Here is a 16,669-nt window from a genome sequence, read left to right as displayed (position 1 = left end):
CATCGTTTTAGTTCTCTGTTTGCTTCCAAACTGAAAGGCACAAAAACATCAAAATCAGATGCTTAATGACGTTTCTCTGTGTCCATGACCAAGAAATAGTTGTTGAAAGAAAGCTTCAATATTGAATGAAATTCATTAGGGGCCAACTGTGGACGACATTGTGATCCAAATTTTGTACAGGATCAAATAAATTTTGCCTTAAAGAATGGATCGCACCAATTTGCGGAAGTGATGTTCCAACTAAAGTTTCGGAAATTAGTTTGATGTCGGTTACCAATGATTGGCTGATATTTTGAAAAACAGCCAACTCAACATAGGTTTTTACAAATTACAGAAAACCCCCTCTTCTTTTGGCTTGACCTCCTGGCCTTGAATATGGTTTTTCCCCAGACCAAACAGGCAAAAATGTGGGTGGTAGCAAGACCCAACAGATCTAAATGTAGGTACTGGACAGACCATATAAACTGACATGTGGTGTTGCCGTACCAAAGAGACCAAAATGTGAGCACTGGCAAGACTAAACAGACTTACTTCGGGTATTGACCAGACCAAACAAACTGAAATGTGGGCATTGGGCCAAATCAAACAGATCATAATGTTCGAATTGGCTCGAGCAAAAAGACTGGAATGGGGGTGTTGGCCAGAGCGAACGGACCAAAAATTGCAATATAATTGACCAAAGGCGCGACCGAATTTTTTTCCAAACCATTGAAAGGGGTCGAACCAGACCCGCTGTTCAGGACCTAAATCGGATTAGCCAGTAGCTCTCTTTTGGCTTGGTAACGGTTCCCTTAGGGGTCTACGGTCTTTCAACCTACCGATACGTTGAAAAGCAGTGGAAAAAAACGCAATGAATAGCCTGCGTTGTTAAAAATCTATCGTGAATGAAAACCAGTCAATTTGCAAACTATTTTGCAGCATGGAAAATTCTAAAAAATGCGTTTTAGCATTCTGAAGAACATAAAAAACATGTACTGACAAAATCTGAAATTTTGAAGACATCCTAAATATTACTCGATCAACTGTTGTAGTTTTGAACAAAGGAAACGATTTTTTTTCTGTCGAATTTAGCAGATAATTTTATATTCTACGTTTTTATGGTTTACGTAGTCTATGTATTTACGTTGTTAAGTTCAAAGTATTGACGATTTGCGTTATGGCAAATATTTTTTTTTGCGGGGAAAGGCTTCCTGATAGATTAACACTAGAACTGTCTGCCAAAAGAACACGTTTTCAGTAATATAATATTGATGATATAATGTCGTATTCATTCTCTTTTAGTTCTGCTGCTTTAAAAGATTCATTTGCCTAAAGTCAAAGTCCCACTTATCTTTGGGCGAAATATTTTCAAGTTCTGTAATATTGGGTTTGGCCATGTTTAATTTATGTATTATCAAAACGTAGAAACAAAAAACAGGCAAATGATGTAACAGGTACACCAGAGGGTTGCTCGCGGAGCCTACACTTCAGTTCCGAGAAAAAGTGTTGTCAAAATTGGTAAATTAACCTAACTACCTGCTAGACCGCTAAAGGGACAGACGCATTCGCCATTTTTAACTTGACAACCCGTACTGATGCGTTTTTTCCAGCCGAAGTTTCCACAATTCATCCCAAGGGCCAAATCCAATTCAGTATGACGTCTTTGATAATCCAAGCCATTTTGATTACTTTCTACCAATCGATCTGTTAGGAGCACTTGCTTCGTCTTGATAAGATGGGAAATTAATCTTTAACTAGGCATTTAAAGGCGTGTTTCATAATTGCTGCACTTTTTTCCTCATTTTGATGAATGCGGGCTTGGTTGAAAAAAGTCTCCTGATGCCAGCAAAATATAGGGTCATTGTACAAGAAAAGGGTTTGAGTAAATGGGTCCTTCATTATCTGGTAGGCTGGTAACATGCCTGAGGAGTCGAGAAATAATTATGTTTCCGATCTCTGCTTTGAGGATTTGGAAGACATTTGATATGAGCCTCTTGCTTCCTAGATTAAGCAAAATGATCATTTGTATTTTGTATCAACCGTTCCTAAGCGCCACCAAATTTAAATCCCTATTTCAGTTTATTCTTTAATGTTATGTTCTTCATCAGAGATTTTGAGGCAATGAGTTGATTGTCTACACTACGCAAGGATCGCTTTAATTTTTTGTTTGCTTCCAACCATTTTGCAGTTGACGCTCATGATAAATTTTGGTTGACATCTTTGTGAATTGAAACTTTGTTGTCCTTTCGGAAAGGTGTGCGTATTTAAATCAGGAAAAGACACACGATTTGCAGTTTGTGTGACCATGCATAACAAAAATGATTTCTCAGTACTTGGTGAAGATGTATATGTGATTTCATTATAGGAGGGTCCAAAAGAAATCAGTTACACTTGTAGGGAATCAGAATTGCCAATGAGTATCAGAGAGTCTACACAGTGGATCTGGAGCCAGTAATGGCTCGATATTGTTAGCATCAGCCGCAAGGCACAAAACATCAAAACCGGATGCTTAATAACGTTTTTCTGAGCCGATGACAATGTATCGCTTTTGAAGGAAAGTTTCCACGTTGATTGAAAATCTTCAGGGACCAACTGAAGTCCACCATCTCATCCCAGTATTCTGGTTTTGTCCAAGTATCAGTGTCAAGAATACATCTTAAATTGCATTTAGAGTTTCCAGTAGCTGAATGGAAAGCAAAAATTTGAGGAAATCGGATTAAATTGTTGTGCGCTTGACGGATGTCGTCTGCTATCTACTCCTCTTTTTTGTTTCATTCTTCTGTCGGTCTGAAGCGCAGCTTATAAACAGTCGAGCTCAACAACATTTTGGTACATGATCGGATAAATGCTGCCTTAAAGACTGGTTTGTTTCATTTCGTGGAGCGTTTTTCAAAGAAAAAAAACATTTTTTGAGCAGAGATCCAATCAGAGTGATGTTCCTTTAGAAATTCAGCAGCCCGTAACCACACTGAACAGGGCGTTTCTGGTTTCAGGATATGTGTTTTGTGGTGTACAAGAAATTTGTTTGATGGTATATAAGGCCATTGGGTTTTGAAGATGCGCGTTTTTCCGGTAGCCCAATCGCGACAAAAAGTTTATGTGTCTTCTTAAAATCGATTCAATATCAAGAAGAACCCGACTGTCTGCCAAAATTTTTTCTCGAGGTTCTTGATTGTAGTCTCTTTTTTTACTGTTTTGAGCAGACGCAACCCAATTTGCGTAGTATCTAGTCCAAGCTGTGGAGCGTTCAACAATTTCACTAGGGTTTCGTTGCTCTTACTGATTACGAAGTGTTTTTATGTTTGTCTTGGTTTTGGTAAATACTCCATAAACAACAAAAACAAATTGCTGCTGCTATTGCCCATGTTGAAGCATCAACAAATCATGCGTGCAATTGACAGTCAATTTCACGTGTTCATGAAAGGAGAATTTAGCGCTCGGCAGAAATCAGTTGGCGGTATGCTTTTTTGGATTAGTTTGTGTGGATTTTCGAGCAACAGCATGGCTCCGCTCAAATCTCGCAGCTGTGTTATTGCATCATGATCTTGAAACGAATTGTCACCGATTGACACAATCCCAAAGAGGCGAAAAAAGCAAATGGAAACTAAGAGTTTTCTTTGCGTGTAGAGTGCTGCGTTTTGATTGAGTTTCAAAGATGCGTGTACTTCCGGTAACACATTTGCGACAAACGTATTATGTTTCTTCTTGGAATCAATCCAAGGTCAAGAAGAAATCCTTTCTCTGTATGTTACATGTCGGTTAGCAATGATTGGCTGGTATCTTGAAAAACAGCCAATTCAACATAGGTTTTTACAAATTACAGAAAACCACCTCTTCTTTTGGCTTGACCTCCTGGCCTTGAATATTATTTTTGCCCTGACCAATGAGACAACTATGTGGGTGGTAGCTAGACCCAACAGATCTAAATGTGTGTACTGAACAGACCACATAGACCGAAATGTGGTGTTGCCGTACCAAAGAGACCAGAATGTGAGCACTAGCAAGACTAAACAGACTAACGTTGGGTTTTGACCAGAGCAAACAAACTGAAAGGTGGGCATTGGCCAAATCAAACAGATCATAATGTTGGAATTGGCTCGACTAAAAAGACTGAAGTGGGGGTGTTCGCCAGACCAATGGGACAGAAAAATGATTGGATAAATATTGCCTTAAAGACTGGTTCGCTTCATTTCGTGGAGCATTTTTCAAAGAAAAAAATTTTTTGAGCAGAGATCCAATCAGAGTGATGTTCCTTTAGAAATTCAGCAGCCCGTAACCACACTGAACAGAGCATTTCTGGTTTCAAGATTTGTGTTTTGCGGTGTACAAGAGTTTTGTTTGGTGGTATACAAGGCCATTGGGTTTTGAAGATGCGTGTTTTTCCGTTAGCCCAATCGCGACAAAAATTTTATGTGTCTTCTTAAAATCAGTTCAATATCAAGAAGAACTCGACTGTCTGCCAAAATTGTTTCTCGTGGTTCTTGATGGTTGTCTCTTTTTTTACTTTTTTGAGCAGACGCACCCCAATTTGTGTAGTATCTAGTTCAAGCTATGGAGCGCTCAACATTTTCACTAGGGTTTCGTTGCTTTTACTGATTACGAAGTTTGATTATATTTGTCTTTGTTTTGGTAAATACTCCATAGAAAAATTACTGCTGCAATTGCACATGTTGAAGCATCAACAAATCATGCGTGCAAGTGACGATCAATTTCACGTAATCTTGCAGGGAAAATTTTGTGCTCGGCAGAAATCAAATGGCGGCATGCTTTTTTGGATTAGTTTGTGTTGATTTTCGAGCAACGGCATTGCTCCGTTTATTTCTTTTAAATCTCGCAGCTGTTTTATTGCATCATGATCTTGCAACTAATTGTCAACGATTGACACGATCCCAAAGAGGCAAAAATTGAAATGGAAAACTAAGAGTTTTTTTGGTTGTAGAGTGCTGCATTTTGATTGAGTTTGAAAGATGCGTGTACTTCCGGTAACACATTTGCGACAAATTTATTATGTTTCCTCTTGGAATCGATCCAAGGTCAAGAAGAAATCCACTCTCTGTCTGGAAAAGTTTTTCGTGGCTCTTGTTTATTGCATCCCTTTGAATTGTTTTAAGCAGATTCATCCCATTTTTTGCAGCCTTCAATTCATGCTTTGGAACGCTCAACACTTTTACAAGGGGTTCGTTCTTCATACTAACCATCAAATTGCTTTGTATATGTCTTTGTTTCGGCCGCAGGCAAACTAGTGCTGCCATTTCACATGTTGAAGCATCGACAAAGATATGCATGCAATTGAGTGCTCGACAGAAGTCAGTTGGCGGTGATGCAAAATAACATTTTTGTTATTTTTTGAATTTGATTTTGTACTTTTTTTGGGCAGCGGTATTTTATTGCATTATGATTTTGAAACGAAGAGTCACCAATTGACAAAATCCCAAAGGGATAAAAATTGGAGTTGAGTTTTCTTTGAGTGTATAGTGCCGCTTTTTGTGATAGTTCCTCCAACGGTTGTATGAAAAGTCTACCATCGAAAAGATTCGAATTCTGTCCTAGAACGCGACTGAAATCCTTCGACGCGTCTAACTCTTCATGTTCAATCGGCAATCGGTTTAAAGGCTTCGGAAATTGTGAGAGGAAGTTGTTTAATTTGAAACATCCTCAATGGATACTTTATTTGACTTGTTTTACGGTGCGTGTTGCTTCAGCGATACCGGAAAACGACTGCCCTTTTGTTGTTTTCAGCAAAGTTGTTAATAAGTGCTGGTTAGTGGTTGGTTCTGCATTGCCTTTAGCTCACTGATTTACGACAAAAGATGGACATTGAGGGCAAGCAAATGAGCTGTTATTGCATTATGGAGTCTTAGTTGACCAAAGCGAAGACCAAAGAAAGCGAAGTGCAGATTGATCTTCGTTTTTGGAAGCAGTTCGCTCGAATGTATTTCCATTTTATGCAAGTATTGCAACAGTTTGTTCTCGAAAACGTAACTGTTTGCCTTATATATTGTTCGAAAGATCTGTTCCTTTTATGAGATTGCTGACTGTCCTCGATATTTTGAAGCGGCTTTTGCCACTGGTCTAACCATTCCTGGTTTCTTTGGATGTGAACCGGATGATGCAGCAAGTTCAATAATTTGTCGGATTCAGTTTTAGTCGTTTTGAATGGTTTTATGAATTTTTTCTTGCGTCTGATGGAAGCATCTACTCAAATTGTTCTGAAACTTCTCTCTAAGTTCTTGAACTGATTACGAGCAAAGTAGCAAAGTAATAGTTGTCCTCTAAAGTGCAAGGCAATTTCGTTGGAAAGTCAATTTAAACCCTTTCACAATTATGTCGAGTATTTTTTAAAGCAATTTCATGGCATCCTTTTTTTTCTGAGAGTACAGATACATCTTCTTGCTTTCTTTCGCTTCCAATTTTAGTAATTTTTTGAACTAAATCTCTGATGGTTAATCTATTGATGGTTCTGCAGTTTGTTGTTATTAAATGCTATAAGCGAATAGCATAGATGTTATGAAATGATTGCTAAATGTGGATTCTGAAAGATTGAGTGGATTATAATTCTTCCCAGCTAAAGTATATCCAAGTTTGGTTATCTACAGCAAACGGCTGACTTATGCTGGCGGGTAAAACTTCGATCAGATCAGTTAAGGCGGAGATGTTTGCACATAGGAGTGATCTAATTCTTCACCAGCCAACTGAGGGAAATGATTGTTGCTGAGTTTCATAAAGGTGACACAAAATGGATACTGGTCACAAACGTTGGCTGGTTTGACATTCAGTGAGGGCGCACTGTATGCACAAGATATCTCATATCTTTGTTTCAATCAATTATATTGAGTGATAATGACTGGCGTCGTTATTTAGAGGGTGGCAAGTCGTTCTGGGTATTCACCAGCTGTATTGTAGTTGAGGTTTGCGCTTCGCCGGGGAGTCCCAAAAATTTGTTACGGTCTCATTCAAGAATGTAAATTGGTTGCCATGATCTATTAGTGCACACGTGTTGACCTTATTTCGCTGCCATTAATAAAAGACAGTGGAAAGAGCTTCAATTGTTCAATCCGGTCTCTCTGAGGAAATAGATTTCGGTTTAAGCTCTAGTTGAATGGGCACAGAGGTTACTCCTCTGTGTATTCTGCTCAATCGTTACTAAAGGGTTGTCAACAGCAACAGTTTTGTTGCTTTTGTTGGCTTCGTGATACCTAACCTGCTAAACGCTACGTAGAAGTAAATGGGAGAGATTTTTTTGAGAACTCTACATAAAGTTGTTTGACTTGTTTTGATGTGTCGTGGAGAGTAAAATGGTCAGAAAAATCTTACAAAGACTGTATCTGAGAAGAATTTTTTATTGTAGTCGGGAGAGCAAGCCAGAAAAAGGTAAATGAGCAATGATGGCATTGATGGTGGTTTCGCAGTTTCCAGCTTGTCTTCTTTGTGTTTGCGATCGCTTTTAATGAAGATCAATCCCGTGGTTACTTGTGGTTTTTTTGTGGGCTGTAAAACAGCGTCGGACTGATAATCGCGAAACAGGTTCTGGTTACAATCTTGTAGTGTCAGTTTATGGCAATTTTTGTGGTGGTTTGATTGTTTTTCGTTAGATGTAATGGTATTCTCACAATTTATGGTATCGTAGACTTGTGCTTGAAGTTCTAAAATATTTAAAATAACGAAGTCATGTTGATTGACCTGTAGTTTCGAGCCTAAGTAGAGACCATTTTAAGAAGAAAATATTTTTAAATACCTTCTCTTCTGTTTTTAAAGCAAATTAGAGATTTGAAAATCTGCCTGAAAAGCAAACTACTCAAAAGTTTGAACACTGCGCGTATAAAAACCTCAGAAATGGACAAAAAATTTTTTATTCAAATCAGTGGCGGCACTTGACTTCAGCTGACTAATAAACACGCCTACTACACTATTTGGGTCTTCAAAATGATTCATCAGTTTATTGACAGTTGTTTCCTAAAATCTGGAATACAGTAATTGTTTTGATGTTTTTTGTTTCGGCATTGACTGATTTTGGAGATACGTCATCCGAGGCACACGTGTTGACATTAGTGCACACGTGTTGACATTATTTCGCTGCCATTAATAAAAGACAGTGGAAAGAGCTTCAATTGTTCAATCCGGTCTCTCTGAGGAAATAGATTTCGGTTTAAGCTCTGGTTGAATGGGCACAGAGGTTACTCCTCTGTGTATTCTGCTCAATCGTTACTAAAGGGTTGTCAACAGCAACAGTTTTGTTGCTTTTGTTGGCTTCGTGATACCTAACCTGCTAAACGCTACGTAGAAGTAAATGGGAGAGATTTTTTTGAGAACTCTACATAAGGTTGTTTGACTTGTTTTGATGTGTCGTGGAGAGTAAAATGGTCAGAAAAATCTTACAAACACTGTATTTGAAAAGAGTTTTTTTATTGTAGTCGGGAGAGCAAGCCAGAAAAAGGTAAATGAGCAATGATGGCATTGATGGTGGTTTCGCAGTTTCCAGCTTGTCTTCTTTGTGTTTGCGATCGCTTTTAATGAAGATCAATCCCGTGGTTACTTGTGGTTTTTTTGTGGGCTGTAAAACAGCGTCGGACTGATAATCGCGAACCAGGTTCTGGTTACAATCTTGTAGTGTCAGTTTATGGCGATTTGTGTGGTGGTTTGATTGTTTTTCGTTAGATGTAATGGTATTCACACAATTTATGGTATCGTAGACTTCTGCTTGAAGTTCTAAAATATTTAAAACAACGAAGTCATGTTGGTTGACCTGTAGTTTCGAGCCTAAGTAGAGACCATTTTAAGTAGAAAATAGTTTTAAATACCTTCTCTTCTGTTTTTAAAGCAAATTAGAGATTTGAAAATCTGCCTGAAAAGCAAACTACTCAAAAGTTTGAACACTGCGCGTATAAAAACCTCAGAAATGGAAAAAAAATTTTTTATTCAAATCAGTGGCGGCACTTGACTTCAGCTGACTAATAAACACGCCTACTACATTATTTGGGTCTTCAAAATGATTCATCAGTTTATTGACAGTTGTTTCCTAAAATCTGGAATACAGTAATTGTTTTGATGTTTTTTGTTTCGGCATTGACTGATTTTGGAGATACGTCATCCGAGGTGCGTCGCCTATAATAGTATTATTATGAACCATGGAGAAGAGGTTATCATCTATTCATGATATCTCTTAGGATTGCCATTGAAAAGACACAGCTGCGACACTGGTTGTAGTTTGATGGCTTGCTTGTCACATAAAATTTTGATTGCCATGTAGGTTTTCTATAAGTTGCCTGGGATTGTTTGAGCATAACGTTGCGGTAATTGAGCAAAACTCAAAGAGTTCTGGTTGTTGTTTTTTATAATTGGTAGTTATTTCTGTTGTTATAGCTTGCGTGACAGGGGGTTCGTGCTTCCATTGTAAGTGATCAGCTGTGTCGTTTTTGCCTCAATTCTGTTGTCCTATAAGCTAGATCATCGATGGAAAACAACAATCTTTATTTTTTGGTCCCGTTGTTTTGTAGCAACTGACAGGGTTCCATCTAAATCTCATTCTCATTGTTAACTAAAGTCTACAGGCGAAGACCTTCAAACTGTGAAAAACGTTGTATCCGACATTCGGAATTAACATCGCGTGGAAAGTATCCGAGATTTTCAGTGGCTTGCCAAAGAAAATAGTAGTAAAGTAGAAAAAAATCAAAAAGGGATCTATAAAAATTATGATTACAAGAATTGTCAGAATGATTTGCTTTGACCCGCAATAATTCTTGACGTGTATGAGTGATGAGTGTGAACCAGAAAATGATTTGTCATGCGGAAATCTTTTCATAATGGAATTTGAATCTCAACAGGCGCATTTTTGTCCTCTGCATCCAGACACCGACGTCAATCCTTACAGAAGAGCCTTCAAAACGAAGTTTTTTTTCGTGAAAACGAAAAAGGAGAGAAAAGGCTGATTAAATTTATTGACACAAAAAATTCTAATGTTACATAGTGAACGAATGATCCGTTGCTATTGGGGTGTCGCTTCTCTCCAAAATATTATAATAACGTCGAAAACAAGATTCGATTTGAGTATCTTACTTCTTTAATCAACGAAATGTTGGAATCAAAACAATTAATACAATCGTTTCGATTCTCTTCGAATTAATGTAAAACCTCTTAACATGAACAAAACCAAGCTGCTTTGTATAGACGCATGCTTTAGAGTACATTTAAAAATACAGCTATTTTTGAGCATAATAACTATTAAAAATTACATACAGAGTTACTAGACAAACGATAGAACGTTTTTGTAAATACGTTCTAAAAGTAAACAAAAATTTTTCATTATTAAATAGTGCTGTTGTTAATTTTAACAAACACTCATTCCTTCTGGCCACACCTGCGACAAACCGAAAAAAATAAGCTTCAATTCTACCGCATCGCAGTGGTACCGCTTCTGACATTTCTAGCGATGAAGGTATAGATGAAAATCACTTTCCTCTAGACAATCTCATGGTCGGTCGGAAATCTCAAGGCCATCCCGGATTCGCCCCCTGGTACCATATAAACAGTTACACCATTTGGAACTCTACAGGTGAAGATATTCAAATTGTGAAAAGCGTTGTATCGGACAATCGGAATTGACATCTGCGTTCGTGAAGAAAATATCCGAGATTTTCTGTGGCTCTCCGAAGAAATTAGTAATAAAATAGCAAAAATCAAAGAGGAACCAATCAAATGATGATTGCGAGAAATGTCAAAACTATGTGGTTTGACTCCAGATAACCCTTGGCGTGCAAAGAGACGATCATGTGCATGGGTGATAAGCGTGAATAAGAAATTGTAGGTCATGTTGAAATCGTTTCTTAAAGGCATTGGAGACTCAACTGGTGCTTTTGACTCCGGTACATCCAGACATAGGTGGCAATGCTTACAGAAAAGACTTGAAAATAAAGTTCTCTCCTGCACTTGAATTCGGAGAGAAAGGATTGTCCCTTAAGTTCTTTGACATGAAAGCGTTGGAGAAATACATAGCAAAGGGTTTTTCCGTTGCTATTGTGGTTTCGCTTCTCTTTGAAACAAAAATATAGCCGAAAACAAGAATCAAGTTGGGCCTCTTAAAATTTTACTCAAAGAAGTGTTGAAATTAAAGCAATTAACAAAAAATGCAATTCAAGAATGTACTACAAATTTATTTTTGGAATGACACAAAACTATGCTAAAGATATTCATTTTGTTGAGGTTTTAATTCGCTTCAAATTATTTTACAAGCTCACAACACGAAGAGAAACCAATGAATTTTCTCGCTGTTTTGTATAGAAGCATTAGAAATCATTTATAATACAGCTTTTTTCATACTAAATAAAGTTCAGGTAAATTTACCTGAAAAATACCTTAACTTACCTGAAACGATCAGGTAGTTTTGCCTTACCTGAACTTACCTTAACTTACCTCAACTTTACCTGAAAATTACCTGAAAAATTAAGGGGGCATCACCTGAACTTTTACCTGAACATACCTTAAATTTACCTGAAAAACACACCTGAACAGTTAAGGTAAAATTAACTAAACTTACCAGAAAAACGCGCAAAAATTACTTTAAAATTTAAGGTAAAAATACCTGAATAAATACCTGAAATTTACCTTACAAATACCTTAAATTTAAACTGAACTTTTAGGGTAAATTATATTAGTTAAGGTAAATTTACCTTAAAAATTAAGGTAAAAAATTAAGGTGTTTTTAAGGTAAGTTAAGGTATGTTCAGGTAAAAGTTCAGGTGGTGCCTCCTTAATTTTTCAGGTAAATTTCAGGTAAAAACTAACGAATTTAAGGTAAAATTAAGGATTTTAAAGAATTCATTGTTGCTTGAAACCGTTATGTTGAGACTTCACTTTTGGTGTTAACCTCTAAAACCATTAAAGCTTCCAACAATACTTGGTCAAGCTAGAAACATCAGTAGGTCTGAAGAGAGGAAAAATTTTATATTAAACTTAACCGTAAATTTGGGAAACTCAACAAACGGCTGGAAACTGTTCCATAACTGTGTTTTTGTCCACTTAATATAGCAGAGAACCCCAATTCGGAAACATTTACCTGATAAAAAAACAATTTTCAGTTCGATGGATCGGGTTTTGAAGTAGTGCTTATGTTGGAAAATGGAATCAGTTCGAACTAAAATAAATATCAATCTGAATCTGACAGACTATAAATAATGGAAGCTACATGAGGATCATATGTCGATACCGCTTCTATATTAGTGTAATCCAGTTTCACAGAGATTTATTTTATGCAGGAATAATAATTTTTGATTTAATATATAAGGAAGAGTGATTGGATTCAAGTTGATACACTTTAAAACCCCTTTTAAACTTTCTCTAAACCGTTTTTCTGCAACCAGTTTTTTCGGTACCAATCGGAATCGATTTGTGAGCAGCCAATACATAAACAGAGGCCCGTGAAAAATAAAAATATCAATTTTTGCAAAATTGGTGCGTTACTGCCTTTTTGAATTTTTTTGAGCACTCACTGAAAGTATTTTTGGTGTTTGATGTAGTGTAGGTCGACAAATATTAGCTCAAATTGCTTCATATAAGGATCATTGTAAAGCTCTTGCAATAAGCTTCAACATATTGTTTGATAATTTTACTAAAAATAAACAATTATGTACTGCAGAAAGTTATTTAAAAAGTTAAGGTAAGTTAAGGTAACTCTACCTTAACACAGTTCAGGTAATTTTTTACCTTAACTCAAGTTAAGGTAAAATTAAGGTAAATTTTACCTTAATTTTACCTTAAAAGAGGTTTACGTTAACTGCGTTAAGGTAAATTTACCTGAACTTTTTTTAGTGTGTTTGTGTGCATATAAAGAAACTATCATTTTTTGCAGTTTTATGCTGAGTGATATCACGAAAGTATACGATCATTCTAAATCTGGTGCATTTTGAACAAACTGGCGAGCCAGTTCAACTTTCGCTGCGGTGGTATGGTTATTTTTGTGCTTTGTCTAGTCGAGTTTAAATTCAGTTGAATGAACGCTAGAACGTTTTGTACGTAATTTGTGAAAGTGAGGGCGCGAATTAGCTCTTTATGAAATAGGTTCGTTGTTAGTCTTAACAGCATCTCGCATTTGGTCTCAGCCACATTCCCTGCAAAATGTGCTTCAGATCTAGTGGAGCGCGGCCAAATTCTGACATCTCGAGCGATGAGGACGAAGATCGCTTTCCACAAGAACATCTAACGGTCGTTCGGCAATTTCAAGACCACCCTGGATCCAGAAATTGGCTTAATCCCCTTGAAACCAGTTCCTCATATCGAACCGCTTTGAAGGCAGTTCATTCGAGACAACTGCCCGCTTCTAGTGGAGCATGCGATGGAGTTGTGAAGGGACTTGTATCGGACGGAAATGAGCTCCACGTTCGGGTGACAAATATTCGAGATCTTCTGTCGCATGCCAAAGAAAAGGGCGGAAACACTGCTAATGGTCAAATTAAAACAGAACCAACCAAAATGAAGATCAAAAGAGGCGTCAAAATGGAGTCGCAGCTTCAGGTCACAGACCGAATGTCGATAATTCCAGACCTAAATGAAGGCTCAAGGGGGGCGTCTTTTGTTACCAATGAGCCATTGACTTGTGAAGACACGGTGACAAAGCGTGAACGAGAGATTGAAATGGAGGTCGTGCTGAAGTTATTTCTAAGCGGGACTGTAGACTCAACCGGTACTTTTGTCTTCATCTGTCTCTCAATTAAGATGGCTACTAACGAGAACCTCGCGAAGGGTTTCAAGCAGAACGGCGCAGAACAAGAAGAAGGGTCGCTGATTGTGTCTGTGTATTTGAAGCATCCCAACGCAGATGAAAATGCTCACAGAAGAGACTTCAAAATGAAGTTCTCTCCTGCACTTGAAAAAGGAGAGAAAGGATTGCTGAAATTCATTGACAAAAAAGAGTTGGAGAAATACATCGCACATGATAATTCTGTAGATATTTGTTTGTCGATTCAATTCGAATCAAGCCTGTAACGTCAAGAATCGAGAATCAAAATTAATCTCTCTGACAACTTACAAGAAAAGCAAACAAAATTTTATCTGAAAGATTTGTGTGAAATGATGGAAGAATTCAAGCAGCTAACATCCTTCTCTTGATGTGGAGATTTTGATTCTTTTAGAATCATTTTATAAATCTCTTAAACTGACTGATCGATGTTGTCAAAATACTCAGCTGCGCTCATACAAAAAGCTTTGTTCAATTTCATGAATTAATTTGTATAGTATTACAAGAAATCAAGTGAAACACCGTCAAAGATTGGGCTCCGATTCTATTAGAATCACTGAACACCCATGTCGCGACGGAAAAAGCTCATTTCTACTCCACTAATCAATAGATTTACGCTACTAACAAAAATTTATGAATTTAACCACCCTCTATCAAATTGAAAATAAAATATATTTATTGTACTACGTTTTCTATCCGCACAAACAAATACTGTGTATTTTATTTTAATAAATATTTTACACGATAATACCCATTTTACAGGCCTACAAACACGATACAGAAAATTCATTACAAGCTAGAGCATATGCGCCATAAATTTGCTTGAATAACCTACGGGCAATCGTGGGAATTAAGGTTAACTCGGGCAAAGCCCATGAAACTTTGAGTTATAATCAATTTCATACCATTACTGTAACTAATGATGACTTTGACTGAAAGTTTTACCATTAAGAAAGAATTCTGTGGTCTGCTCTACGGTGTGCAGAAAACACAGCGCACAACCACACGCAATGACATCCAAACCCAAAAGCCTGAAAAAACCTCAAATGGAATTCCAAGATCCGGCTAAGATCTTGGAAAATTTCACCTGGATCTTGCATGTACTTGGAAGCCTTCGAGTGAAAACCCAAGATCTTTTGAGTTGTGTCAAGATTTTCACAAGGAATGGAATTTGTTAGAAGCTTCGACGAGTACCATCATTGTAAAAAAAGGTTTTAAAGCCGAAAAGATCAAGTGTTCACGTTTTTTTGCAAGTAAGGCTGTGGTAACCTAGCAACTCCTGACGTGTTTTTCCTAATAAAAAACTCTCAACTAGAGCACCTGAGTTCGAAAGTCATACTTCTGTTAGAAAAAGAAGCAAAGAATTTACTGATTGATAAAGGAAATGTTTACGAACAGAAGCACGCTGAATTCGACTTTATTCAGATAGTCACCAATATTCTGCTAAAGAGGATGGTGACAATTGTTAACAGTTTGAATTGATTTCCTCTACAACAATCAGATAGGAACACTTTTTCAAAGTGTGGCCAAAACTTTCAATTTTTATTCTTCTAAATAGGAACAGCTTTAAACATGCAATAAAGACCTCTGCTGAGATAATCTATGAGATACAACCAAGGTCGTATGTTGGAGATCCAACAGTCCTCAAGACACATTGAAAAGCAATAACGTCAGAAGAGCAGAAAACTTTGGGCTACTGAAAAAAAAATAAAATAAGAGCTGAAACGAAGCAAAACTAATCAAGAGATTCAAGTTCACAAGTTTGCAAGTATGTAGTTTTAACAAGTTCTTAGGTTCTGTCAGAACGTTCTGTAATTGTGATGCTTTCTATGTGAATTTACATTCAACATTGAAATGGAAGATGATGAACAATACTGCCAAGATTTTTTTTATGAGATGGAAGACCAGTATATGAGAATAATGGCCGTGGATCTGGACAACTAACTAAGCGAATGAAGCAATATAGATTAGATTCTCACCAATCTGTATTACTTTTTTCTTGCTGGTTTTTCTTTTCAATTGATTTCTTTTTTGACGTGTTTGTTCTCAGCAGTGCGTCTAACGGATATAAGTTATATGAGTTTTTCGAATATCTAAATCAAATAATCTTTACTTTGCATTAATTTAACTTCGTTTTGAAGTCTTTTTTCTATTAAGAAAAACATGAAATGACCAAGATGAAACTCATTTTGGTTATAAACAGTCAAGTTAATGATTTTTTTGCTAAATTTAGCTCAATGAAGTTCAAAGAAATCTATTGGTAGATTGACCTAGCGAATAGTTTGTGGAAAGACTCCATAGAATTTGATGTGAAAGAAAAATTATGCGTGCAGTTCTGCAAAAATCGATTCGTTCGATTATCGTTTACGTACATGTAATTGGCAAAAGAGCATTCAGTATAAATATCAAGCACAGACGATAAAGAGACACCAATAAGATCTCTAAAGGTGCCAACTTATCTTGCAGAATATTTTGCACAATGTTTGTCTGTTATTTCCTGAACTGGTATAACATTTGAAAATTTGTAATTTTTAAAACTGTCGTCATATTGTACATAATGATTACATTAATTTCCCGGGGTCAAAAATTTTGAGTTTGGACCCCTTTTGCAGCAAAAAATTAATAGTAAGGGTGGAAATTGGGAGTCGAAAGATGCAATATCGTGATTAAGTTTTTCACAGCAGAGTTCTTCTTTATAGCAGAATTTCCATCCTTTCTCATTACTTATTCGCCAAGGTTTTCAAAATTCTTCAAAAGCCAAATTTAATTTACGACACTGGTTTTCTGGTGTTGATTGCAGTTTTGTGAATAATCGTTTGTTATAAACAATGTGTATATCAAAATTTTTTGCAACACTGTATGTGTTCCACATCATGATAAATTTTTCTTGATTAAGATGTCAAGATGTTGTTTTTTGATACCAATGTAAGGATCCTCCAAGTGTGTACTTTCTCTTACGATGTC

General features: G+C 36.8%; 1 protein-coding gene across 1 annotated transcript; it reads left to right on the top strand.

The window, feature by feature from the left end:
- Positions 1-10,363: 10,363 nt before the first annotated feature.
- On the top strand, positions 10,364-14,398 carry LOC142337120 (uncharacterized). The gene is made up of 2 exons (XM_075386218.1): positions 10,364-10,776; positions 13,098-14,398. Exons 1-2 carry the CDS (start codon positions 10,688-10,690, stop codon positions 13,951-13,953), a joined length of 945 nt encoding a protein of 314 aa, XP_075242333.1. The 5' UTR covers positions 10,364-10,687; the 3' UTR covers positions 13,954-14,398.
- Positions 14,399-16,669: the final 2,271 nt, after the last annotated feature.

Source organism: Convolutriloba macropyga, chromosome 3 (genome assembly GCF_964194025.1).
Source record: "Convolutriloba macropyga chromosome 3, txConMacr16.3, whole genome shotgun sequence".
NCBI lineage: Eukaryota > Metazoa > Xenacoelomorpha > Acoela > Convolutidae > Convolutriloba > Convolutriloba macropyga.
This window is presented reverse-complemented; position numbering and strand designations above follow the sequence as displayed.